Source organism: Oikopleura dioica, chromosome 2 (assembly GCF_907165135.1).
Source record: "Oikopleura dioica chromosome 2, OKI2018_I68_1.0, whole genome shotgun sequence".
NCBI classification, from domain to species: Eukaryota; Metazoa; Chordata; class Appendicularia; order Copelata; family Oikopleuridae; genus Oikopleura; species Oikopleura dioica.
In genome coordinates, this window is record NC_137292.1 from 10,952,412 (window position 1) to 10,974,110 (window position 21,699).

The 21,699-nt window shown below is 42.0% G+C and overlaps 14 protein-coding genes across 16 annotated transcripts; 13 read left to right on the plus strand and 1 right to left on the minus strand.

Annotated features, from left to right (window-relative positions):
* The first annotated feature begins 17 nt into the window (after positions 1 to 17).
* LOC145700429 (growth hormone-inducible transmembrane protein-like) lies at positions 18 to 1,096 on the plus strand. Its single transcript, XM_081777697.1, is given in 2 exon segments — positions 18 to 742; positions 745 to 1,096. Coding segments are annotated over 2 exon segments (945 nt in total). The 5' UTR covers positions 18 to 36; the 3' UTR covers positions 984 to 1,096.
* Positions 1,097 to 1,169: 73 nt separating this feature from the next.
* Positions 1,170 to 3,668, plus strand: LOC145698235 (U4/U6 small nuclear ribonucleoprotein Prp3-like). Its single transcript, XM_081775437.1, has 8 exons — positions 1,170 to 1,245; positions 1,306 to 1,471; positions 1,517 to 2,072; positions 2,116 to 2,336; positions 2,383 to 2,602; positions 2,648 to 2,866; positions 2,938 to 3,132; positions 3,412 to 3,668. Exons 1-8 carry the CDS (start codon positions 1,194 to 1,196, stop codon positions 3,583 to 3,585), a joined length of 1,803 nt encoding a protein of 600 aa, XP_081631563.1. The 5' UTR covers positions 1,170 to 1,193; the 3' UTR covers positions 3,586 to 3,668.
* A 28-nt stretch (positions 3,669 to 3,696) lies between these two features.
* On the plus strand, positions 3,697 to 4,697 carry LOC145700434 (derlin-2-like). The gene is made up of 3 exons (XM_081777701.1): positions 3,697 to 3,971; positions 4,024 to 4,201; positions 4,249 to 4,697. Exons 1-3 carry the CDS (start codon positions 3,718 to 3,720, stop codon positions 4,507 to 4,509), a joined length of 693 nt encoding a protein of 230 aa, XP_081633827.1. The 5' UTR covers positions 3,697 to 3,717; the 3' UTR covers positions 4,510 to 4,697.
* Positions 4,684 to 5,352, plus strand: LOC145700439 (peptidyl-prolyl cis-trans isomerase Fkbp12-like). The gene is made up of 3 exons (XM_081777707.1): positions 4,684 to 4,803; positions 4,908 to 5,009; positions 5,054 to 5,352. Exons 1-3 carry the CDS (start codon positions 4,735 to 4,737, stop codon positions 5,204 to 5,206), a joined length of 324 nt encoding a protein of 107 aa, XP_081633833.1. The 5' UTR covers positions 4,684 to 4,734; the 3' UTR covers positions 5,207 to 5,352.
* Positions 5,353 to 5,448: 96 nt separating this feature from the next.
* LOC145700424 (uncharacterized) lies at positions 5,449 to 8,337 on the plus strand. Of its 3 annotated transcripts, none has more exons than XM_081777689.1 (12): positions 5,449 to 5,630; positions 5,724 to 5,976; positions 6,058 to 6,358; positions 6,402 to 6,599; positions 6,644 to 6,700; positions 6,745 to 6,856; positions 6,965 to 7,092; positions 7,135 to 7,236; positions 7,280 to 7,377; positions 7,418 to 7,531; positions 7,574 to 7,717; positions 7,758 to 8,337. In XM_081777689.1, exons 1-12 carry the CDS (start codon positions 5,483 to 5,485, stop codon positions 7,906 to 7,908), a joined length of 1,806 nt encoding a protein of 601 aa, XP_081633815.1. In that variant the 5' UTR covers positions 5,449 to 5,482; the 3' UTR covers positions 7,909 to 8,337. The 3 variants fall into 3 exon arrangements, with proteins under 3 accessions (XP_081633815.1, XP_081633816.1, XP_081633818.1); XM_081777690.1 differs by having other exon boundaries at positions 5,733 to 5,976; XM_081777692.1 differs by lacking the exon at positions 5,449 to 5,630 and having other exon boundaries at positions 5,728 to 5,976; positions 6,058 to 6,089; positions 6,161 to 6,358.
* Positions 8,338 to 8,408: 71 nt separating this feature from the next.
* On the plus strand, positions 8,409 to 9,088 carry LOC145700440 (uncharacterized). Its single transcript, XM_081777708.1, has 3 exons — positions 8,409 to 8,466; positions 8,544 to 8,680; positions 8,727 to 9,088. Exons 1-3 carry the CDS (start codon positions 8,435 to 8,437, stop codon positions 8,873 to 8,875), a joined length of 318 nt encoding a protein of 105 aa, XP_081633834.1. The 5' UTR covers positions 8,409 to 8,434; the 3' UTR covers positions 8,876 to 9,088.
* A 77-nt stretch (positions 9,089 to 9,165) lies between these two features.
* Positions 9,166 to 10,087, plus strand: LOC145700438 (NADH dehydrogenase [ubiquinone] iron-sulfur protein 7, mitochondrial-like). Its single transcript, XM_081777706.1, has 4 exons — positions 9,166 to 9,343; positions 9,387 to 9,620; positions 9,723 to 9,828; positions 9,874 to 10,087. The coding sequence occupies exons 1-4, from the start codon at positions 9,333 to 9,335 to the stop codon at positions 9,991 to 9,993; spliced, it is 471 nt and encodes a 156-aa protein (XP_081633832.1). The 5' UTR covers positions 9,166 to 9,332; the 3' UTR covers positions 9,994 to 10,087.
* A 131-nt stretch (positions 10,088 to 10,218) lies between these two features.
* Positions 10,219 to 12,555, plus strand: LOC145700428 (adenylosuccinate synthetase isozyme 1 A-like). Its single transcript, XM_081777696.1, is given in 9 exon segments — positions 10,219 to 10,353; positions 10,355 to 10,468; positions 10,625 to 10,663; positions 10,665 to 10,814; positions 10,985 to 11,119; positions 11,168 to 11,318; positions 11,426 to 11,658; positions 11,716 to 12,024; positions 12,068 to 12,555. Coding segments are annotated over 9 exon segments (1,341 nt in total). The 5' UTR covers positions 10,219 to 10,299; the 3' UTR covers positions 12,224 to 12,555.
* A 1,576-nt stretch (positions 12,556 to 14,131) lies between these two features.
* LOC145700435 (hippocalcin-like protein 1) lies at positions 14,132 to 15,676 on the plus strand. Its single transcript, XM_081777703.1, has 3 exons — positions 14,132 to 14,317; positions 14,484 to 14,747; positions 15,093 to 15,676. Exons 1-3 carry the CDS (start codon positions 14,229 to 14,231, stop codon positions 15,325 to 15,327), a joined length of 588 nt encoding a protein of 195 aa, XP_081633829.1. The 5' UTR covers positions 14,132 to 14,228; the 3' UTR covers positions 15,328 to 15,676.
* A 581-nt stretch (positions 15,677 to 16,257) lies between these two features.
* Positions 16,258 to 17,181, plus strand: LOC145700433 (pleckstrin homology domain-containing family A member 8-like). Its single transcript, XM_081777700.1, has 4 exons — positions 16,258 to 16,463; positions 16,509 to 16,671; positions 16,713 to 16,876; positions 16,920 to 17,181. Exons 1-4 carry the CDS (start codon positions 16,278 to 16,280, stop codon positions 17,106 to 17,108), a joined length of 702 nt encoding a protein of 233 aa, XP_081633826.1. The 5' UTR covers positions 16,258 to 16,277; the 3' UTR covers positions 17,109 to 17,181.
* A 61-nt stretch (positions 17,182 to 17,242) lies between these two features.
* Positions 17,243 to 18,389, plus strand: LOC145700432 (rRNA-processing protein UTP23 homolog). Its single transcript, XM_081777699.1, has 4 exons — positions 17,243 to 17,341; positions 17,392 to 17,585; positions 17,703 to 17,880; positions 17,931 to 18,389. The coding sequence occupies exons 2-4, from the start codon at positions 17,395 to 17,397 to the stop codon at positions 18,345 to 18,347; spliced, it is 786 nt and encodes a 261-aa protein (XP_081633825.1). The 5' UTR covers positions 17,243 to 17,341; positions 17,392 to 17,394; the 3' UTR covers positions 18,348 to 18,389.
* Positions 18,390 to 18,393: 4 nt separating this feature from the next.
* Positions 18,394 to 19,189, plus strand: LOC145700437 (uncharacterized). The gene is made up of 3 exons (XM_081777705.1): positions 18,394 to 18,635; positions 18,677 to 18,852; positions 18,897 to 19,189. The coding sequence occupies exons 1-3, from the start codon at positions 18,416 to 18,418 to the stop codon at positions 18,972 to 18,974; spliced, it is 474 nt and encodes a 157-aa protein (XP_081633831.1). The 5' UTR covers positions 18,394 to 18,415; the 3' UTR covers positions 18,975 to 19,189.
* On the plus strand, positions 19,180 to 20,518 carry LOC145700430 (NADH dehydrogenase [ubiquinone] iron-sulfur protein 3, mitochondrial-like). The gene is made up of 5 exons (XM_081777698.1): positions 19,180 to 19,268; positions 19,509 to 19,612; positions 19,655 to 19,895; positions 19,936 to 20,155; positions 20,203 to 20,518. The coding sequence occupies exons 1-5, from the start codon at positions 19,204 to 19,206 to the stop codon at positions 20,440 to 20,442; spliced, it is 870 nt and encodes a 289-aa protein (XP_081633824.1). The 5' UTR covers positions 19,180 to 19,203; the 3' UTR covers positions 20,443 to 20,518.
* Positions 20,519 to 20,562: 44 nt separating this feature from the next.
* On the minus strand, positions 20,563 to 21,537 carry LOC145698237 (uncharacterized). The gene is made up of 4 exons (XM_081775438.1): positions 21,406 to 21,537; positions 20,995 to 21,355; positions 20,781 to 20,955; positions 20,563 to 20,741 (listed from the first exon to the last, which is right to left on the minus strand). Exons 2-4 carry the CDS (start codon positions 21,208 to 21,210, stop codon positions 20,563 to 20,565), a joined length of 570 nt encoding a protein of 189 aa, XP_081631564.1. The 5' UTR covers positions 21,211 to 21,355; positions 21,406 to 21,537.
* Between the last annotated feature and the right edge of the window lie 162 nt (positions 21,538 to 21,699).

Below are 21,699 nucleotides of genomic sequence, written 5' to 3' on the forward strand. Positions count from 1 at the left end.
TGTTGTCTTATTATTTATTCTCGCTTATCAGAACGGATGATATCGCGTATTTCTTGTCAGTCTGTCAGGTCCTTCCAGACTTCGCGAAACCTATTCAAGCGTATTCGAAGCCCTCGAAACCAGCAAAATGTGCTCAATGAAACTGTAAACTCGGTCCCTGGGCGTGCTATTCCCGGCTACTCTGTCGGTGCCAAGATAGCCGCGGGAGCATCTGCATGTGGCCTTGGCGGGCTTGTCTTTTACGGGCTTAACCTTTCCAATGAAAACAGAGCCGTCGACCGTGCTTCCTACTGGCCCCAGTATATCAAGGACAGAATTTCCTCCACCTACAACTATCTCTTCCAGAGTCTCTTCGTCACTGGTGCTGCTGCGTATGGAGCGCTCCGTTCGCCTATGATCATGGGTCTCGCTAGCCGTGGAGGGATCATGGCTTTTGTGGCAACCCTCGCCTGCATGATCGGGCTTCAAATGGGCGTTCACGCGTCGCCCTATGTTCCTGGCGAATTCAACGCGCAGAAGAAGGCCTTCTGGGCCCTCCACGCAACTTTCATCGGATGCATGATGGCTCCTCTTGTTGCCATGTTTGGCGATGTCGTCGCTCAAGCAGCCCTGTACACTGGCGGCCTTGCTGGTGGCATTTCCGCTCTCGGCTGGGTGGCTCCCTCCAAAGATCAATTCAATATGATGACCCCACTCGCCATGGGCATGGGACTCGTTCTGGTTGCTGCTATGGCTTCTCCATTTTTAGTCCAACTTCTCCAGCTGGTGGAGCGCTCTTCTCATTCGTTCTCTGGGGCGGAATGATCCTCTCCGGCGGACTCATGTTCTTCCACACCCAAACCATGCTCAACAAGGCAGAACGACATCCTCTCCATCACCCTAAAGCTTATGATCCTATCTCGGCCTCCATGGGAATGTACATCGCAATGGTGAACATGTTCCAGCGACTGCTCTTCATCCTCGGAACAAACAAGAGAAAGTAAATTTGAAGTTCAAGTGATACCATCGATGTTTCTGATCACACTTTATTCAACCCACTGAAAAAACGCTCCACGTTCACGGATCAATGTATAAAAATTTCATATTTTAACCAGTATTGATGTCTTTAATTCTCCTTTCGTTAAACTGTTTCCACAGAGTTACAAACTGAAAAATATAATAAAAAAGAAGTTATTTATATTTTTGGTATAAGAATGGGTTTTTCAACTGATACCTTGCGGCCGATCGCCCAGAAAACATGTAGAGGTAAAATTTGAGCAGTAGTCTTGAGTATTAGAGTTGTACTTTACCTAAATAATTGTACAGATATTGTCGGACATACTGACGGTAATATCATCAATGCTGCGATTCAATGTATTCTCCAGAACAACACAAAAGAAAAGGCTTCCCGATACTTAACTCCCTTCCTTGGAGGACTGACGCCTAAGTTTGTAACGAGTTTATTCAACAACGTTGAAAACTATGATCCAGCGTGAGTACTCCCCATTTATTAAGGATCGTAAGAAGGTATTTTCAGTGATTATGAAAAACGCAAGATCGGCGACGAAGGCGGACCCGCACGAAAGAAAAAACGCTTCCAGGACTTTGACGATATCATTGACGAGAATCCCGCCTTGCTAAAGCAAACTCCCCAAGAAGGTCAGGCTCAAAATGTTCTCGAAGAAGCAAAGAAGCAGATTGAAAACCGAAAGCGATTCTTGAAGTCGTTGTCGAGCAAGGAAATCTCGAAAGTCGCTGCTGTACAGACGATATCGGCGGAGGGTATGGATCGGGCGCAGAAAGCGGCCGAAATCAATGCTCGAGTCGAGGCGGCCATGGCACGAGTCAATCCTTCGATGCCACTGAAAGGTCCTACTCCATTGCTTCTGGACAAATCTGGACAGCGCGTAGATGTAGCCTCAGGCGAAACAATCGTGCCCAAAGCCCGGCCCTCGTTGCTTGCAAACATGAACGTCATGAATCGGGACTTGGTAAAGAAGGAAAACTACGTTACAGCGAAAGCTAAAGAAGAAACGCGAAAAGAATGGGCTAAGCCGGAAGAGGTTGAAGAAGTCTCACAATTTAAGGACAACCGGTAATATTTTCCATCAGCAACATTTATTAACGTCATTCAAGGCTTATGTCAAAGTCAATGACGCGAAAAAGCGAGCCTTCAACTTCCATCAAGCTGGAAAATTCGTCAACGAGGCTAATCTGATGCGGAAGCAAAATAAAATCAAGGAATTGCAGGAGAAAATCAATGCTCGAACACGCGAGACTGGAATTCAACAAGCAACGGCCTTACTTGCGCCAAGATCGAGGCAAGAATGGGAGATGCACGTCCCAGAAGTCGAATGGTAAGCGTTATGAAATCAAGGAAGAGTTAACCATTAATCTTTTTAGGTGGGACTCATTGATCATGGCCGAAGACTTCAAAGTCACGAAGCTCATTGAACATCCAGAACAACAAGCTCCAAACGGCGAGGCACCAGCGCCAGAAGCCATTGGCTTGTATCTGACCAAGAAGGAGCGAAAGAAGATGCGACGTTTGAACAGAAAAGAAGTTCAGAAAGAGGAGCAAGAAAAGATCCGCCTTGGACTTTTGCCCGCTCCTGAGCCCAAGGTTTTGAAATCAAGGAAGAAAGGATAGAAATTATCTCTTATTTAGGTCAAGCTTGCGAATATGATGCGCGTTTTGGACTCGGCTGCCGTTGCTGATCCGACAAAAGTGGAAAAGCACGTCAGAGAGCAAATGGCCAAACGGCAGAGAAAGCATGAGCAAGATAATCTCTCGAGGAAACTAACGGACGAGCAGAAGCGCGAAAAGAAAATTAAAAAACTGCAAGAAGACACTTCGATCAGCGTTAGAATCGCTATTTATAGAATAAGGAGAGCTTTAAAAACATAATCTTAGAGACATGTGTATTGTTAAAAGAAACATTTTTAAAACTTACTGACAGATCATTAAAAGATGCCAAGAAAAAGTTCAAAATCGAGATGAATTCTAAGCAACTGTACATGACAGGAGCTACTGTACTCAACAGAGACTGTTCAATGGTGGTTGTTGAAGGCGGTCCTAAATCTCAGCGCAAGTTCAAACGATTGATGATGAATAGAATCAATTGGAAAGAGGATACTCTCGAATACGATGACGTAAGTTCTGATGATTTGATCACTTTACTTCACGACATGTTTGCCAGACTCTCTTAAATGTCAGCAACGTATAAAAGAGCCGGGAAATTTTGATTTTCGAAGTTTTCCCTTCTAGATTCAATTTCTGCGTCATAGTATGACGTAAATTACACGTGTCCTTAGCGGGCCTTTCAGAAAGAATGTAATTTATTCCTTCTTTGATTTTATTCGTTTTTAAATATTTACGAGAGTCATAAGAGACCTCACTTTTCTGAGCAAATGAGTGAAGCTTTGTTCTAGGGAAACTTTTGCGAGCTAGTTTGGGAAGGTGAGTCCGCTGAGGCAAGCTTTGGACCGATGATTTTCAAACTGTGCGCCACTGACGCCCTGGCCCGCGAATTCTTCAGAGATCACAAATGTGAACACTACTGGGATCTTGCCCATTCTAAGGCAACAATTACAAACGCTGATTAGATTTATAAATTACGGACGACTTTCAAAGTTTTCATGATCACAGTATTTTACTCTTTCTTTGTTCACGGTCCCACTATAGGAAAATTATGACTGCCTGTTAAAAGTATCTGAAATCATCGATGAATCCCTAGAATGGATATTTTAATGGATATTCCGCCCGTGACGCGGGCATATGTTGTCGCTTGCCTAGGCGTAAATGGAGCTGTCCAACTGGGGTTCCTCTCGCCCTACCACCTCTACTTCAATAATAAATTGATTTGGGAGCAAAGGGAGATCTGGCGACTCGCCACCAACTTTCTATACTTTGGCCCAATGGGACTCAACTTTCTTTTCCACTTCTTGTTTCTTTATCGTTATTCCAGAAACTTGGAAGAAGGAAGCTTTCGGTAAAAATATTCTCCAGATGCTCATTTACTAATGTTTTTTTTTTTACTTCAGAGGAAGAACAGCAGACTTCGTCTTCTTTTTCTTATTTGGGATGGGCATTTTGACTATCACCGCTTTCTTCGTAAACATCATTTTCTTGGGCAATGCATTAAATCTCATGTTTGCCTATTTATGGGCCAGGAGAAATCCCTACATTCGAATGACCTTCTTTGGCGTCATTAACTTCCAGGTAAGATCGATTCCCAAAAAGTCATCAATACTAACATTCAACCTTAGGCACCTTACCTGCCGTACGTCCTAACTGGCTTCTCCCTTGCGCTTGGTTCGCCCATCCTCGTCGACGTACTGGGGATCATCTGCGGCCATTTGTATTATTACTTGGAAGACGTCTTCCCGAATGTCGAAGGAGGCTTCAAGATCCTGCACACTCCTCAGTTCCTGAAAACTCTCTTTGACCCGGCTCCACTGACCGAGGAACCACGCCTAAACGAGCAAGGCGAGGGTCCCGGCGGCTTTGACTGGGGCGATGAGGAGTAATTCAACATAGACCTATCTTAGTCTAATAATTCAATTCAACATTCAAGTGCTTTTTCGACCTTCCGCCCCTTAGCTACATATTCTCATTTTCTTTCATTAGGAAAAAGTTCAGGCACAATATTTTTAATTCTGTACAAAGACGACTGAAAAAACAATGTGCAATACGATGCAAACATTCGATTAAACAAGCTTAAACGTTATAAATATTTAGATCATCTAACAACCATGGGTGTTGATATTGAAACCATGAAAGAAGGCAACGGCCAGTGCCCACCAGCAGGATCCAGAGTCCAGGTACTCAGACAACATATGTATATGATATAACTTATTATCATACAACATATATGATATAACTTATATCATATAAGTTATATCTCTTCGAGCCTTATTCTTTTTAGGTCCACTACACTGGAACCTTGACTGACGGCAAGAAATTTGACTCTTCCCGAGACCGAGGAAAGCCCTTCGAATTCGTTCTCGGCCAAGGTCAGGTCATCAAGGTAAAATGACACCTCTTTGCCTCGTACCTAATTCGTTTTTGTAGGGATGGGACGAAGGAGTCGCCCAGATGAGCATTGGCCAGCGTGCCAAGCTCACTTGCTCTCCAGACTATGCCTACGGCAACCGAGGCTTCCCAGGCCTCATTCCCGCCAACTCAACCCTCGTCTTCGACGTCGAGCTTCTCGGATTCAAGTAAACCTGCCAACACAGATCAACTCCGCAACCGAAACATGCATCCAACTCTGTTCAAAATTAGTTCAAATTAGTAAAGTTCAAACCTTGCAATCAGTGAGATTCGCTCTTAGACAAATTGACCAATAAATTCGACAAATAAGCGCTCAATTGTTGAGTTCTCGATTCTTATTTCAAACCGACCAAGGCGCCTGAGGTCCTAAATTCAGTTAAAAAATCGATCCATTCTAAAAGAGACGACTTGAAATCATCAAATAAACACTAGCAATAGTTAAGAAAGATGGTGAGAACACGTAAAAAGTCGGCAATGAGCGAGAGCGAGGACGAAGTCGCTACTGCTCCTGCTCGTAGATCAAGCCGTCGTTCTAGCAGATCCACTACCAAGGTTCTTTATGAGGAAGACGATATTGATCCCGAGGCTTTGCAAGGTAAAGCGCTTCTCACCTCTAAGATAAATAGCGATCTATTTCTCTTTTCTCACCTATGGTGTGACGACTCTATCCCTGAAACTCATATTCTAGCGGTCTTAGAAGCATCGGAAGCTGGTGATGGAGCGGAGGCACCTGTGGAGACGAAGCCGAAGAGAGGGAGGAAACCAAAGTCAGCGGGAACAACTCCAGTGAAGGCGGCACCGAAAAAACGTGGGCGAAAAAGCAATGCGCAGAAAAAGGCGGAAGCAGAGGCTGAAGAGGCGGCTCTCTTGGCAAATATTCAAGAAGAACCTGAGCCAGAAGAAGCGAAGGCCGTTGAGGCTGTTGCCAAAGAGCCTGAGAGGTGAACTTTTGAAGGATTTTGAAAAAGATGAGCAAAAATTCTTTGCTTATTCGGGAAGAAGTGTCTTACATTTGAATTTAGCGCCTCGGAAGCCGTACCGAGTGACCAGAATGGTAAGTCGGGTCAAGTCATTTCCTCTGCTGCCGAACCAGACACACTAGCAGATGATCAAAATGAACCTAAGGAAACAGAGCCTACTCCAGACGTTTCAAAAGACCCCGAGCCAGAGTCCTTGCCAGAGCCAGAGCCTGAGCCTGAGCCCACACAAGAAGAAGAGAAGGAGGCAGTTCCAGAGCCCGAGAAAGTGGAAGAAGCAGATCCAGAAAAGGCAGACGAGCCCTTTGAGATGGTGGAAAAGGAAGATCTTCCGGAAGAAGAGCCGGTTAGTAGATAACTAAAATTTTAGATTTGAATATTCTTTAAAGATTGAAAAGGTAGATGCACCTGTTGGGGAGGAGGAAAAAATGTCAACGGAGGATGCTGAGGAAGGAAAAACCGATGAGGCCGAAAAGAAAGAAGAAAATGGCGACTTGCCTGATTTCGAAGACGAGGAAGAAGAGGAGCAAAATGCTGATGCTCTCCAGCTCGATGCTAACGTTGAAGAAGACGATGATCTCAACAAGGTAGTATTTTAGAGCTCATGAATTATTTAAATTTTGAATCAAAGACCGTCGATATCCCGAAAGTAGATGCAAGCCGAAAACGAGAAGCATCTGCTGAAGTGGTTAGTGCAGTTATTTCATATTTTCGTTTAACTCGTTTTTAAAGAAAAAGCAGAGAAGTCCATCACCTCCAAGGAAGAGGGAGTCGTTAAATCGAACTGGCTCTCGTAGAGAGAAAATAAGAGCTCCCTCTCCACCACCAGGCGAAGAATCGCAAGGCATGTTTTCGAATGCTCCGTTGATGCTTTAGAATTTTTATCAATGATCAATGCGGTGAACTATAGAGCGGAAAATTAAAGACATATTCAATTGAAAACTTGGAATAGTTGTCCATATCACCAACTTGGTGCGACCATTCACTAATAAACAGTTGCTCGAGTATTTGAAAGAAGCGGGTGAATTTGATGAAGAATCATTTTGGATTGATAGGATCAAGTCAAACTGCCTTGTAAAGGTAAGATAACACTGAATTTCTATATCAACAGCACTTCTACAGTATAACACCTTGGAATCTGCTGTAAACTGCCGAAAATTGATTCATGGAAAGAACTGGCCATCATCTAATCCAAAAGAATTAAGAGTTGTCTACTCAACCGAGGTAAAAAATCAAAAACGCATCAATTTAGCACTTTTTATTTCAGGAAAAATTAAAAGCAGCTAAAGAGAACGGAACTGTGAGTAGTCAGAATACAAATGGGCGTCAAAGATCCCCTGTTCGTCGATTTGGAGGCATGCGAAGGTAGGTTTCTTTCTGCAAAATTGAGTTTAAAAATTTTCAGCGAACATGAATTTGAGCGAGATCGAAAGACTGGTCGGGATCGCCGTAGCCCAGTAAGAGCTCCTAGAGCGAAAACAGAGAGTCCGGTGCAGTCGGAAGAGTCAGAAGGCGAAGGGTTAGTGATACGACTGCAGAAAGAAATATAAAAACGTTCTAGGGGTATTTCGTTGGATGAGCTTTTCAAAAAGACCAAGGCGACTCCGAGTTTGTACTGGCTTCCTTTGACTGAAGACGAAGTCATTGCTCGAGACAAGGCCAGAGAGGAACGAAGAAAAGCCCGCGAAGAGCGAAGGAAACTAAGGTAAATCTTTGTCTTAATCGCTTGTCTTACTTATTTCTAGCGACGACAAATCAAGAGCTGAAAGACGGCGTAGCAACTCAAGAGATCGACCTTCACGGCGATCCCGCTCACGCAAGCGGTCCGTCTCACGCAGCAGGAAATCAGTGTCCCGAAGACGATCCTTCTCTCGAAAGCGATCAGGCTCGCGTTAAAAATTCTCGAGACCCTGTTAGTGCAATTTTCAATGTTGGCCCTGACTGTTACTCATCAGAAATTTTCCCTGACCTTTTTCTCTTATTCCTGGCTGGATGATGTTTTTCAAAAATCTGATTTATAAACACTAGATTATATTTGTTTCCTCCTTCAAAATTCTGAATTCTTAAAAGTTATACATACGATAGATACGACAAATCGACCTACACTGCCGCCTATCATGTGATTAAATTATAATGATGTCGATTTCTCAATTTCTTTTTCTTTCAACTTTCCTCCTTGATTTCACCTCCGAAATCAGCGTTTAGTCGTACCTTATCTTAGAAAACTATTTTCATCTCAATAGTTGAATCCAATCAAAAATAAACACAATCCTTGGTCCGTTTGTTGTACTCCTTTCTTGTCGAAAAAATAGAAAACATGTTTCCGTTCAAATCGGAATAAATCGATCTCAAAAAAATGAACTATCAATTGATCATCAATTTATCCGTTTAGATGATCCTCGGACGAAGATCTAACCCTCCTATGAGCTTTGTTGAAGGTAAGATCGAAAATAAGTGTGGACTAAGGCCAGTTTTGTTACGTAATCTGTTGTAAAGATATACATGGATTATTCTAGCGGGCACCTTACAAGGGTTACTCGCGACAGCTCCGATGAACTCTTTGAAAGTTCTGGTAATGGAGATGATGATGGCCGCGCACTTGAGTTTCGTTCCGAAGGGAAGATATCAGAGATTGTCCTGACCCAGGTTAATACCAACGAAGGCGAAGGTAACTCGAAATATTGCTTTATCATGAGTAACTGCTCTACTTACAGGAATGACCTTTCTGTTTCTTGGAAGTACGATCGCTTTGATCATCGTTGCACTGGTTATCATCGCGATTATTGTCTGCGAACTCCGTCGACCCGCTCCTAGTGCGGACGGCCGACGCGACAGCCGCACAGACGCTGTCATCATTGCGTAAAATCATTCGCCCATCAATTCGAAATCAACTATGACGGCCTGTCACAAAGTCCGTTTAACACACATTCCATCTGATTTAATTCTCTAATTGGAGCTGTAGGGAAAGTTCACCAGCATTAATATCTCAATATTTATTACTTCACTGCCGGAATATGTTCAAGTTTCTTCAACGTTTGTTTCTTCCAATTTCCGATAAAGGCAACGAAAAGATAAAGCAACTTTCTCGATTTCGACTTCGTTCAGAATGCTTGCCGCTCGACGGACTTTCGCGATCACTCTCAAGAAGCCACTGGCCACTTCTGTTGTTGTCCACGGCGACATCAAGGACTCCGGCGAGGGCTTCTTTCCCATAAAACGAGAGGCCGACCGATTCAAAAAAATTCGACAACAAAGTTGAATACGTCACCACTAAGCTTGATGATATCAAGAACTACATTTCTGCCAACTCCCTCTGGCCTATGACTTTCGGGTAAGCCGACCTCATTACGCAATATTTTATCATTTTATTAAAGTTTGGCTTGCTGTGCTGTCGAAATGATGCACTTTGCTGCTCCTCGATACGATATGGATAGATTCGGCGTCGTCTTCCGAGCCTCTCCTCGACAGTCCGATCTCATGATCGTCGCCGGTACCCTTTCCAACAAGATGGCTCCTGCTCTCCGACGAGTCTACGATCAGATGCCCTTCCCCAGATACGTCCTTTCCATGGGATCGTGCGCAAACGGTGGGGGATACTACCACTACAGGTACTGTAATGATTATTACGTATTTTCATGAAAATTTATTGACGCACTGTTCAAGTAATGACGCCTTAGTTCAAGGGCCCCATTTTCAAATATCGATTTTAGTTATTCCGTTGTTCGAGGAGTCGATCGAATCGTCCCCGTTGATGTTTATGTTCCCGGCTGTCCCCCATCAGCTGAAGCCCTACTTTACGGCATCCTCCTCCTCCAGGTAAGCTGATTATTAGAATTTATTTCTTTTATTTTCTTTCTTTAGAAAAAGATCAAGCGCAGCGCAAACGTCACCCACTGGTTCCGTACTGACACTCAGAAGATCAAAAGATGGTCGGAAGCGCGCGACGAGGCCAAGGAAATCGCTTTCGGCAAAGACAAGTGAATTCTGTATAACCACTAGTTTATCTTATTGTATGCTCCTAACTCTTCGATACTGGTCTTAAAAATTTATTCAATAAAAAAAGTCCCAAAAACGATCCATTCTGTTTTGTATATTTTCTTTTGGTAGACAGGATGAGCGCTCATGCGTTCTATTTATCGAAAAGCTTGAGGGGAATAGTTGACACCCTATTTTTACAGTAGCTTTGGTGCTAATCCAACTGCGAGGTCACCATAGATTAAAGCTTTTCTGCAGTCCAACTCCCATTTTTGTTGATAACAAAAATCTGAGTAGATTGAATCGAGAGGAATGAATCGAAGAGCGCCCAGGAATAAAGTGAGCGTAGTGCTTGGAGCACAATGGGGGGGACGAAGGAAAGGGCAAGCTTGTCGACCTGTTGGCTGTTGGAATGGACATAACTGCGCGTTGTGCTGGCGGTAATAACGCTGGCCATACTGTCATTTGCGATGGTATCAAGGTAAATGGTGGAGAAGATCCTTATTCGTTAGTTAAAATCAACTTTCACATGCAGTTTCTTTTCAGCGTAAATTTTTAATTGCCATTAAACTTGCACTTTTGGCTCGACCGCTGTATAAAGCCAATCTTGAGACCATATTTTTACAGTAAATTTTAGTATGACTTCCATCTCCTACCGAGTGGAATCACGCACGAAAAAAAGTAAAGCATTGATGGGCCCTGGAATGGTGATTCACTTACCCGGTCTTTTTGCCGAAATCGAAAGCAACGTCGAAAAGGGATTGAAAGGATGGGAAGATAGACTACTCATCTCCGATCGCGCCCACTTGGTCATGGACTATCACCAGGTAAGTCGTCAGAAAACGGTCCATGATCAGAGCTCTTTGCTGAATAACAGGTGGAGTCCAATGATAGCTTTGAATTTTGATTCAAAATATCATATTCAGGTTGAAAGTTACTGAAATCATGCAAATCGTTCGGGTGTTAAAAGTCGCTTTCAATTTTTCACCATTCTAAGGCGCTGGACGCCGGGAACGAGACGAGGAAGGGAAAAGAGGCGATTGGAACTACAAAGAAAGGCATTGGCCCAACTTACGCTAATAAGGCGAGCAGAACTGGCGTGAGGGTTGGCGATCTGGTTAACAATTTTGAGGTATATTCGGTCTTTGTATGAAAAGAGCCCTATAAGTTGAAATATTAGGGCTTTGTTGATCGATTCCGAGCGGGAGCTCAAGTTGCGATGCTCAACTTACCTGGACTCGATATTGATATTGAATCGGAAATCGCTCGATACAAGGAATACGCGGAGAAAATTCGCCCACTTGTGGTGGACTCTGTTTCATGGCTTACTGGTGAGGATACGTACGATTCTGTGCGATCAACGATGGGCATATTCACCTATCACATGCATTAATCACGGGCCTACCCCAATTTCACGCGTTTACATTATGCTCATTAGAACGAACTCGATCAGCAGAAGAAATCAATATCCTGGTAGAGGGAGCGAACGCAACAATGCTCGATCTAGACCACGGAACTTACCCATTTGTCACCTCAAGCTCATGCTCCATTGGCGGCGTCTGCACGGGGCTCGGTTTGCCACCTTGCGCGGTCGGCGACGTTTTTGGCGTCGCAAAGGCGTATTGTACTCGCGTTGGCGGGGGACCTTTCCCAACCGAGCTGGAAAATGAGGTAAATCAACGAATATATTGCCTAGGCTAAAGCACTGATTAATCTTTCACTTGATAGATTGGGGAGAAGTTGCAAAAGCAAGGCGGAGAGTTCGGAGTCACTACCGGACGACCAAGACGATGCGGATGGCTCGATCTTGTTCAACTTGACTACGCAGATCAGATCAATCATTTCACAGCGTTGGCGATAACCAAATTGGATGTCATGGATAACTTTGAGACAGTAAAGGTTTGCGTTGGCTACAAAAATAGCGGGACCGGAGACAAAGTGACCTGTATGCCCGGGCAGATTAAACAGCTCTCACAAGTGGTGCCAGTTTATGAGGAATTCCCTGGCTGGATGAGTGATACGACTAAATGTGAAACGGTAAAATGTATTCTTTCAATGCGTTTTCTATCGATCTTTATAGTGGGAAAGTTTACCCGAAAAAGCAAGAACGTATATCAACTTCCTCGAAAAGTTCCTGAAGATCCCAATTCGATGGATCGGCGTCGGCCCGGCGCGTGAATCCATTATTTTCCGCTCCGGAGAAGTTTCTTTCGCCAATACTGGTGCCGAGCTCTAAGCTACTCCTTCCCTTTTGAGATACTTTTATGCGCTTGTACTATCTCTTCATCCTCACTCCTGATCTCCTCCGATGTCCATTAATTATTGATAGATAGTTCTCCATGTATCAGTTTATACCAATCATCTACTCATTAGTACTCATTCAAACTCAAAAATATACCAATTTTGCCAGCTAAGAATTCAATTCATGCCCTTGCTACTTTCGTACTATTTATACTGTACTAAATTTTACGATCTTGAGTACTTTTTAGAATCAAAGTGAATCTATACAATCATGTTGAACATGAGCATTCTTCGAAAATATGGAATTCAATAAATAGAATAACAGAATTTTTTTAAAGTTTCTTTGTTATTGACCTCCATTTCGATTGAAATTGTCTAATTAATGCTTGTTGTCTGTCCTAAAGACTGTCTGTCGTTATAGACATTTTGGCCTGTTATTACTTGATGATCTTGATTTTTCGCCCTTCATGTTTGACTATTTCGACAACAATTAGGAGCACAGTTGTGTCTTACAAAAATGCCTAAAAGGGCCCTTTTCGTAAGATGCATCCTTCATTCACTCGAAGGATGAAATAAGGGCGCATGCTTATGCTATAATTTGCATTAAGCTTGCTGCCCTTTGGCCAGTGAATAATGGATGCCGCCGGCTGTTATACAACAGCAGGCTTCTTCAATCCGCATTTTTGAAAATTTAATTTTTTATTCTCGGACGAATATGAGAAAAGGAAATCTGAGTTTTCCTCCCTAATCTTGGGGCTTAGAGATTGTTGGATTAGGACGTGCCAGGGAGAATATCTTTTATCGGTAAGCGTATTGCTTACTTGAGATGGAAATCGAATGATTATTTGCTGGTCGTCGTTGGCGTCGTCCTAGACTCGTCCCTAATAAATAAACGTGATGATTTATGTCCCTTTTAGACGGTGAAATAATTGCTTCATTCTGATTGAACTTATTTTAATATATTACAATAAGAGAGCGGAATCGAAAGGGACGTTGGTATAGTGCGCCACTCTCTGTCTTTTTTCACTCTCTCCCTCTCTTTTCGCCTTACCTTCAAGCCCCTCATCGTGACGATCCGCGGACGATACACAGAAATAGAGAGAGAGGTCGAGGGAAAAATAATCAATTGAAACCCACAGGTTGAGCCACTGAACCTGGCAAATGAAACCTAAATCAAAATGACGAGACTGTCGACAGTGCAAAGAGACGTAAACAGAACCGCAAGAAAAATGTGGCCGAGGGAGTGCGGAGTTTGACATGTCAAATTAACGGTTTTCGGGTTAATGTTTTGAAAGCGATTATTTATACATTCGGTGAAATGTCAAATTTACGCCTCTGTCGAAATTAAAGTTGGTTATTTTTGAATTTGTCGATCCCCTAAAGGTGCACTGCTGGTCCAAAAATACCGCTGCATTTGAAGTTTTCACTTTGAATGAGATTCTCCCCAGGATTTTGAGTATCAATGTCAGTTATAGTTTCAATTCTTTCAATTGCAATCAATAGCGAACAGCAACACAGTTATTTGGTTCGAGTAAGCAGCTTACGGATCATTAATAATGATCGGTTCGATGGTGACGCCAGGAGCTTATCTTGTCGCCCTTGTCCAAAACGCCCTTAAAAGTGGATCAGAGTTTGCAAATAATTAATTATCGCAGACTGGCCTTCTTGCGAGCTTCTGTTATAGCGCGCTCTTTTAGCCGAATCAATAAAGCAAAAGGGGTCTGCAACTGACCAGTCAAAATGTAAATAAATCACATTTGTGCATTTTGATGATCACTTCTCTTAAAAAAGGAGAAAGGGTCAAACGACAAGTTGGATTTAATTTAATCCGCCTGGCGTGTTTAAATCCACTCTCACTGTTTGAATATATTTTCATCCTTCTCATCGGATGAGGGAATGATACAGCTCCTGCTTTAGATTGAAATTGAGAGACGGCAGGGGCTCGCGAGTGAATTAAGGAGTCCTCTCTGACTTGCCCGCATTCGAAAAGGAGCAGAAAGATGGGAAAGGCGAACTCGAAGCTCAAGCCTGAAGTGCTTAATGATCTGCTCAAGAATACAGAATTTACTGAAAGTGAACTACAAGAATGGTTAGTCTTTTGGTTAATCAAGATCGTCACTAATCATTTATAACAAACGAGCTTTAGCGAAATAGAATGCCCTAAACAACAAACTATTTAATAAATCATTCACGCGGGCAATTAATCTTTTAGCATCGTCAAACAACTTCTAATTAAGACTAACTATCCCTTTTAGGTATCAAGGGTTCCTGAAAGACTGTCCCTCGGGTAACCTAACCGTCGACGAGTTCAAGAAAATTTACGGCAACTTTTTTCCGTATGGCGATGCTTCGAAATTCGCGGAACATGTTTTTCGCACCTTCGATGTCAATGGCGATGGCTCCATTGATTTCCGCGAGTTCATCATTGCCTTGTCAGTGACTTCGAGAGGCATTTTAGATCAGAAACTAAAGTGGGCGTTTTCAATGTACGATTTGGATGGAAATGGAACCATTAATAGGTAAATTAATTGCGCTTTGTTGTTTTGTCGTGTTGTTGTTTTAGAGGCTTAATTCTCCAAGAAAAAATTAATTAAAACAGACCTAAGAATCTTGTCTAATCGGTCTGAATGATATCTATTTTTGAAGCTTTCAAAACAAATGTTCATTAATATATCGTTAACCTCGATCAATAACAGAAAAGGATAATGACGAAAAAGACGTTTCATTCTAAGGCAGTGCATCCATACGAATTTGCTCTAGTTGAAATTATTTAAACGAATGCAGATAAACTCACTAAAGCTTTCGACTTCACGATTAAAGAAGAAATTGTTTTCCGTCATAAATTAGTGATGATATTTTTTTAGATCAGAAATGCTAGAAATCGTACAAGCAATTTACAAAATGGTTGGACAGGTCATGAAGATGCCAGATGATGAGTCGACGCCGGAAAAGCGCACTGACAAAATCTTCCGTCAGATGGACAAGGACAACGACGGTGAGATAACTCTGGACGAGTTCATCGAAGGAGCCAAGAGCGACCCGTCCATTGTCAGACTACTCCAGTGCGATCCAGGCGCGCCAACTCAGGGTCAGTCGTAACTATTCTGGAATCAAGGAAGAGTTTTACTCGATTCTGTTCCAACCCTTCTTCAAACATTTTTGCACATTTTGTGCCATACTTTACCAGCAATTAATATTCTATACAGTACGATAGTCCTATATTTATTTCGAAAACATTTTGAATCTGTTTGTACTATTTGAATTTTAGTCTTTTTTTCTCTCACTTGAAAACACGCCATACACAAATCGCAAGATCTTTTTAAACATTTCTTTCTCTCACCTTTCCCTTCTTTTCTTTTGTATAAAAAATCTACCGTTCTCTTCACATGCTTATATTTTCCTCCTTTTTTTCGCTCATGTTGTCGCTGCAATAAACCGCCCAAGTTGTTTCAAATCTTATCATTTTCGTACATGAAGCTATGAATCATAGCCTATGATGCAGTTTTCCGCAGAAATACTAATCACCTTAGTAGGGACCATTAAAGTCAATTATATTTTATCAATTTTATTTCTAAATTCAATCATATCAGTCGCGATGATTTTTTGGCTTGAATACTTTTGAACTTTAACTCTGAAAAGCGCATGTCACTCTGATTTATTTTTCGTATGACAATCAAGTGAAAAAAATTTTAAATATTCAAGCTCTGCTTGTACTTAAGTCGACTCTAAAGGTCTTAGAACTTTTAACGGCAAGCATGAACATTTTTTGGGTACTTTTTATCTCCCAAGTTACAGCTCAGTTGGGGTCGTGGGGAGCGATGGACTCTTCAGTTTGTAACCTTCTATGTATTCTAATTATTAGTGAGCTCTGTCTCTATTTTTTATAGTAGCATTCGCAAAAACGACAAAACTACCTGTACGCCGTACGGAGGCCCCATCCGGAAAATGTGACGAGTACTTGCGATACATACGCAACCGAGGCGTTCCTGCTGATGATTCTCGATTTATGCACAACTATTTTCTTCGCAAATAAACTATAGCTTGCTAGAATGGCGTCCGAGACTTTCTTTAAGCGAGTCTCGCCCAAGTTCGGCGATGTAAAACAAGAAGAGGGTATCCATGTTGAGCAGTTTTTAGCCGCTTGTCGGAGTTACCTTGAGTTTTATGATCTATTCGGGGGCACTGTCTTTGCTCCCGTCAAGAGTGACGTTTCTGGAAATATTGGAAAGCTGCAGGTAAAGACAAAATACTCCTTGGTGATTGAAACTTATTTAAACTAGGGCTGGTATGAGAAAGACAAGTCAAAAAACACTCTTGAGCTTATCCTACAAGTGGAAATAGACGCTAAGAGCACGGAATCAAAGGGTTCCGCTACCGATGCCCTTCTTTGGCTAAAACGCGGTCTCTGGATGATGGCTCGATTTTTAAGAGGCCTTCTTGATGGTAGTTCAGATTCCTTAATGATATCCCTAAAATTGTTTTAGGCGAGAGGGACTCGAACAAAACATTCCAAAAGAGCTATGACCAGACTCTGAAGCCGCATCACAATTGGATGGTGCAGAAGTTATTCACTGTCGGGTTAAAGATGGTCCCCGACTTTGAGGGATTTGTTGCGCTCATGGCGCCCAAGGATCATCCTGGCGATAAGGTGAGTCACCCAAGCAGCCTGTCTCCTCACTCTTCCTCTTTAGGAGAAAAGCGTCCTCGAAGACATGGAAATCTACATTGGTGATATGGAGAAGATTCTCATCAAAATCGACCAGTTCTACACTGAAAAGGCCTCAAGCATCCCTAAACATTCTTATCATCTTCATTCAATCCAATCAGAGCCTGTTACAGTACTTTTAATAGTTCAATCTGTGCAATTATTTACTTCTTGATTATTCTGTGTGCAAATTCACTGATGCGTTATTCTTTATTTATTATGCGGAAAATATAATGTTTACAGCTTTCCTCTTGCATAGTTTTCAATTACAAGTATAAAAGAGAGGGGGAGTAAATATAAGAATTTCAGATCACGCTTCGTTTCATTTATACATATCCGTAACAACTCTATATTCTTCCAAAGTACACTTGGAACGAATCATCTCATAGATAATACCCATAGATATAGGTATATTTCAGCTATTTGAGGCGTAGTATTAATGGAAATATTCTTTTTAGAAAATGAAAATAAAACGTCGAAAAGTAGCGAAGAAAATTTTGAAAACTTACACATCCCATTTCGGGTTCAGCGAACCGTTTAAGCTTCTTGTAGATGGAACATTTGCCAAGCGTGCGCTTGATAATAAAGTTCGAATCGACGATCAAGTGAAAAATTATTTCGGAAAGAACATAAAGCTGTTTACGACGGACTGGTAAGTATTCTACATATCGACTAAAGAGAGACGTCTCGTACAAATCAATAAATACGGCTAATCATCGTCCCGGATCGATAATATTTATACTTTACTAGTTTTGAATTTCATTTTCAGCGTGATCAATGAATTGACCATTCTCGGAAAACAGCTCTACGGAGCACTTGTCATTTGTAAGAAGATGGAAGTCTACGATTGTGGCCACAAAGGCTCTAGAATGGCAAAAGGCTGTCTCAAACACATTATAGAGAAAGGAAACGAAGATAAATTCTTCATTGCAACGAATGACAAACAGGTTCGAATAAAATTTGATATTATATAACAGCTAGTAAGAGGTCTTTCTAGGTCTCCTCTTTCGCGAATTCTATCCCTGGTACCCCTCTTGTCTACATCGTTGGCAACACGATCGTACTAGACAAGCCATCAGAGAATACTTCAAGAGCAGCAGAAGAAGAGCTCCGATCAGCCACAGATCTGACAAGTCACGAGCAGAAGATCCTCAAGCAAATCAAAATGGAAGAGAAAAAAGTAGCACCGATTAGGCACAAGAGGAAAGTGGCGAAGGGACCTAACCCACTCAGTATGAAGAAGAAAACGGCGAAGAAAGATGTAAAGACGGAAGGGAAAGTGGATGAAAATGGCAAAAGTGGCAATAGCGCATCAAAGAAAAGAAGTAAAAAGCGACGAGTGAAGCTGTCAGCTCATGCGAAGATGGCCGTGCTGAATAAGATGCAAGAGTTGACTCGTGCCAGTTCTAACTGATTCCAACTGTATAAAATCAACGAAGACTACTGCTCTTTTCAGCGCTAACCCTGTGCATTTTTAGATTTATGAATATTAACGAACATCAGCGACGCATTTTTCCAGCATTTCACGAACTTTCACTGGCTGGCCAGCAGCTTGTCATCGACAACGACATGTTCGACAACGAGAAGCGTCGGTTCTTATACGACAACGTCGACGAGTTCCGTGACAAGCTTCTGCTCGTGCCGGATTTGACCGAAAACGACAAGTTCCAGATACATCTCTACGTTTTAAACTTTAATCCAGGTGCCTTCGTTTGAGTATAAACCGGGTCTATTTGCTTATAGATGTTTTGCCGCCGCAGCAAGTGGACGTTCTGCGGACGCTTATCGACAGGATAAACGTAGAAGACGTTGCGCGCGAAATTAATCCAGACAATCCAAATATAAGAGATGAGCTCGTCGGATATATGGAAACGATCCATAATTCCCTGCAGCCAACGAATTACTCCGACATCGATATGGTAAGTGCAAACCAATGTTATTATCTTTTAACGTGTGTTTTCAGAATTTTCACGATCCAAGCATTCTTGACCCGATTGAGTTTAGCATAAACGACTTCCACTTTGGAGGCTCTAATGTGTAAAAGTATTTCAACGAAACAAGCAAAAACGATGCCAGCTTATATTGTTCCATGTTACTACAATTCTTATTCTTCCTTCTCCTGCCACATACAAATTGACTGTCCTTGACTCTTCATATTTTCTTTTACTTCTTCATTGATGCCCTCTCAGAGAGTGCTACTTTTGATGCTACTACATCCTGATGCAAAAATATCAATAAAAACATGTACAGTCTATATTTTCATTTGAAGAATGTTGGCAAGTCGAGTACTTCGGCCATATCTCGCCCGTGTCTCGCTTCGAGCTGGAAGTCAAAGGTAAAAAACAGATGATTTGCTTTCTAATTTATTTCCAAATGAATGCATGTAGCATAAAGGATAATGAAAGCCCAGTAGTTTCGGAGTTATATGTGCATAGTCAGATTGAATTTTTTCATTAATTTTGACTTTTTGTCCGAAAATTGAGTAAGGATATCGTAGGATTAGACGGTTTCCGCATATTTGTGGAAAGATAAATACTCGGCCAAGAAATGTCGATGACTTTCTTATTTTATTCAGCAAGCACGATGGGCACAGCGTCGTTCCTCTTGAAGAAGCTTACGATGGCACCATGCAGGGCTTTACTGACGATGACGGCATGGGGCCCGTTCTTCCACATACTGGTATGGAAATCTATTCAAAAAATGTTGACATCTGCGTTAAAGAGCAGCAACCTGCTCCTCTCGTGCCAAAGGGTGTAGAGCGGGAACAACTCGCCAATTTCGGTGCTTACATCGCCCAGGTCCTCCCTAAATACGTCCAACTCGTGCAAGTTACTGACCAAAATGAGCTGGAAATCTGTATCCACCCAGCTGGTATCCGGCCGGTTCACTCATTCCTCAAGGATCACTCTCTTGCTCGCTTTGAGAGCATGTCTGATATGACTGCTGTTGATATTCCAAACAGGTAATTGTGTCTAAGTACTCTCTCCCTAAATTCTCACTAGACAAAACCGATTCGAATTGGTCTACTGCCTTCTTTCCATGCACTTCAATGCTCGAATCCGCATCAAGTCGTACACCAATGAGTTGAACCCCGTCGACTCTCTCGCTGCTGATATTCATCCTTCTTGCAACTGGTACGAACGAGAGTGCTGGGATATGTACGGCGTCTACTTCAATGGACACCCTGATCTTAGACGTATTCTTACTGACTATGGCTTCCAGGTTCGAGATTGCACTAAACCTTCGATATTAACCATTTGCTTTTATAGGGTCACCCACAGCGAAAAGACTTCCCCTTGACTGGTTATTATGAAGTCCGATACGACGACGATCTGATGCGTGTCGTCCAAGAACCTCTCGAACTCGCCCAGGAATACCGAAAATTCGACCTCAAGAACCCATGGGAAGTCTTCCCCAACTTCAGAGATGCTTCTGAACTCGAAGACGGATCCGCCGATGAAGACAAGAAAAAGAAGAAGAGACGTCGACGAGAGAAAGCTGACGAATAATTCCGTAAATAGTTCAATTAATTAATTATTATTATTGTGTTCAAGCAACGTAAAATACAATTCGAAAAATAGTGAATCCAAATTATGAAATATTAATATATTTCTGAGTTTACGTTGATTTTATATGGCAAATATGCAGATCCACAGAATAACCATGAGGATGCTCAATTGATAATCGTTGGACGAGGACTCTTTATCGAACTGGTTCAATTCGTTGATGATCTTTACCATTTCATCGATACTCTCTTCGATCTTCGTGTAGTTGACTTGCTTGTATTCTGGTTCCGCAGACCCTTCTTCTGAAGAGAATTATATTTGAGTGAGATGAACAGGAAGACCTGGTGATACACAATTGAATGTTTGATTATAGGACCCAATCCAATTCCCTGACGCTCTATCGCAGAACAGTGTTTCGGTGTTGTTCTCAATCGTGTTCAATATCATTCCATTAGCGCAGGACACTGTGCAAGTTATATTATCTTCAGCGGAACAGGACAGCGATCCGTAATTTTTCTGAAAAGTTGTTACCAATATTCAAATAATCAATATTACATAGAAAGAAGGAGAAAGCGGGAGGTCCTCACAAGGACTTTTCAAGCAGGATCCCACTTCGTAAAAGAGATTCTGATTGATGTCGAATTCGAAGCTCGACGGCATCCAGTAGTATTCATCCTCAGTGTCTCCAGATGATTCATCGTCTGTTAAATTCGAGCTGATAGATGGACTGTCGATAGAAAACTTTCTTCGTTTAGTACAGATTTTGCTCATGGACGAGTAGCTAATAAGCTCCGAAGTAGAAGGAGAAAACCGTGCTCTTGATTTTTGAAGTAGAAAACCTTGCTCGCAAGAAAGAGTACATTTAGAGTGGAGAAAGAATCTGTGGGAGCAGTAGTACTCGGAGTTGTTCGGAGCGCTTTAAAATAAATGACACTCCTCCACACTAACTCGCTTAAATTTTTCTACCTTGGAATGTCGCAAAATTCGATCTTCGGAATAAAAATTTCCTCGGAGTCTTCTGAAAGCAGAATCTCAAACACTCTATTGTTTCGTTGACCGAAAGAACGGTTTAAAAATAACAGAAAGAGAACTTTTTCCATTTTCTCGTGCGAGTGTTTTCAGAAGTTGCGTTGACGATGGCTTTGATGTATGATTTCGAGTTTCAACACATAATAATTCTTGCAAAGATTAGCCTTGAACTAGCTTGCTAGTATTCTTCTTGTTTCGCAACAATAACACAGTAATCAAGTCTTTTTACAT

Coding starts and splice junctions, on each gene's coding strand:
- LOC145698235 (XM_081775437.1), top strand. CDS start 1,194: ATGGGTTTTTCAACTGATACCTTGCGGCCGATCGCCCAGAAAACATGT. Junction 2,867..2,937: donor GAATCGCTATTTATAGAATA/AGGAGAGCTTTA, acceptor AAACTTACTGAC/AGATCATTAAAAGATGCCAA. Junction 3,133..3,411: donor ATACTCTCGAATACGATGAC/GTAAGTTCTGAT, acceptor GCTTTGTTCTAG/GGAAACTTTTGCGAGCTAGT.
- LOC145700434 (XM_081777701.1), top strand. CDS start 3,718: ATGGATATTTTAATGGATATTCCGCCCGTGACGCGGGCATATGTTGTC. Junction 3,972..4,023: donor TTGGAAGAAGGAAGCTTTCG/GTAAAAATATTC, acceptor TTTTTACTTCAG/AGGAAGAACAGCAGACTTCG. Junction 4,202..4,248: donor TTGGCGTCATTAACTTCCAG/GTAAGATCGATT, acceptor ATTCAACCTTAG/GCACCTTACCTGCCGTACGT.
- LOC145700439 (XM_081777707.1), top strand. CDS start 4,735: ATGGGTGTTGATATTGAAACCATGAAAGAAGGCAACGGCCAGTGCCCA. Junction 4,804..4,907: donor CAGCAGGATCCAGAGTCCAG/GTACTCAGACAA, acceptor TATTCTTTTTAG/GTCCACTACACTGGAACCTT. Junction 5,010..5,053: donor GCCAAGGTCAGGTCATCAAG/GTAAAATGACAC, acceptor TCGTTTTTGTAG/GGATGGGACGAAGGAGTCGC.
- LOC145700424 (XM_081777689.1), top strand. CDS start 5,483: ATGGTGAGAACACGTAAAAAGTCGGCAATGAGCGAGAGCGAGGACGAA. Junction 6,857..6,964: donor ACCAGGCGAAGAATCGCAAG/GCATGTTTTCGA, acceptor AACTTGGAATAG/TTGTCCATATCACCAACTTG. Junction 7,532..7,573: donor GAAGAGTCAGAAGGCGAAGG/GTTAGTGATACG, acceptor AAAACGTTCTAG/GGGTATTTCGTTGGATGAGC.
- LOC145700440 (XM_081777708.1), top strand. CDS start 8,435: ATGAGCTTTGTTGAAGGTAAGATCGAAAATAA. Junction 8,467..8,543: donor GAAGGTAAGATCGAAAATAA/GTGTGGACTAAG, acceptor GCACCTTACAAG/GGTTACTCGCGACAGCTCCG. Junction 8,681..8,726: donor TAATACCAACGAAGGCGAAG/GTAACTCGAAAT, acceptor CTCTACTTACAG/GAATGACCTTTCTGTTTCTT.
- LOC145700438 (XM_081777706.1), top strand. Junction 9,621..9,722: donor GGGGGATACTACCACTACAG/GTACTGTAATGA, acceptor TATCGATTTTAG/TTATTCCGTTGTTCGAGGAG. Junction 9,829..9,873: donor ACGGCATCCTCCTCCTCCAG/GTAAGCTGATTA, acceptor TTCTTTCTTTAG/AAAAAGATCAAGCGCAGCGC.
- LOC145700435 (XM_081777703.1), top strand. CDS start 14,229: ATGGGAAAGGCGAACTCGAAGCTCAAGCCTGAAGTGCTTAATGATCTG. Junction 14,318..14,483: donor GAAAGTGAACTACAAGAATG/GTTAGTCTTTTG, acceptor TATCCCTTTTAG/GTATCAAGGGTTCCTGAAAG. Junction 14,748..15,092: donor GGAAATGGAACCATTAATAG/GTAAATTAATTG, acceptor ATATTTTTTTAG/ATCAGAAATGCTAGAAATCG.
- LOC145700433 (XM_081777700.1), top strand. CDS start 16,278: ATGGCGTCCGAGACTTTCTTTAAGCGAGTCTCGCCCAAGTTCGGCGAT. Junction 16,672..16,712: donor TTTAAGAGGCCTTCTTGATG/GTAGTTCAGATT, acceptor AAATTGTTTTAG/GCGAGAGGGACTCGAACAAA. Junction 16,877..16,919: donor AGGATCATCCTGGCGATAAG/GTGAGTCACCCA, acceptor CTTCCTCTTTAG/GAGAAAAGCGTCCTCGAAGA.
- LOC145700432 (XM_081777699.1), top strand. CDS start 17,395: ATGAAAATAAAACGTCGAAAAGTAGCGAAGAAAATTTTGAAAACTTAC. Junction 17,586..17,702: donor AAGCTGTTTACGACGGACTG/GTAAGTATTCTA, acceptor TTTCATTTTCAG/CGTGATCAATGAATTGACCA. Junction 17,881..17,930: donor TTGCAACGAATGACAAACAG/GTTCGAATAAAA, acceptor AGGTCTTTCTAG/GTCTCCTCTTTCGCGAATTC.
- LOC145700437 (XM_081777705.1), top strand. CDS start 18,416: ATGAATATTAACGAACATCAGCGACGCATTTTTCCAGCATTTCACGAA. Junction 18,636..18,676: donor CGTTTTAAACTTTAATCCAG/GTGCCTTCGTTT, acceptor ATTTGCTTATAG/ATGTTTTGCCGCCGCAGCAA. Junction 18,853..18,896: donor ATTACTCCGACATCGATATG/GTAAGTGCAAAC, acceptor GTGTGTTTTCAG/AATTTTCACGATCCAAGCAT.
- LOC145700430 (XM_081777698.1), top strand. CDS start 19,204: ATGTTGGCAAGTCGAGTACTTCGGCCATATCTCGCCCGTGTCTCGCTT. Junction 19,269..19,508: donor CTTCGAGCTGGAAGTCAAAG/GTAAAAAACAGA, acceptor TATTTTATTCAG/CAAGCACGATGGGCACAGCG. Junction 19,896..19,935: donor GCTGTTGATATTCCAAACAG/GTAATTGTGTCT, acceptor AATTCTCACTAG/ACAAAACCGATTCGAATTGG.
- LOC145698237 (XM_081775438.1), bottom strand. CDS start 21,210: ATGAGCAAAATCTGTACTAAACGAAGAAAGTTTTCTATCGACAGTCCA. Junction 20,956..20,994: donor CGCTTTCTCCTTCTTTCTAT/GTAATATTGATT, acceptor ACAACTTTTCAG/AAAAATTACGGATCGCTGTC. Junction 20,742..20,780: donor ATTCAATTGTGTATCACCAG/GTCTTCCTGTTC, acceptor AATTCTCTTCAG/AAGAAGGGTCTGCGGAACCA.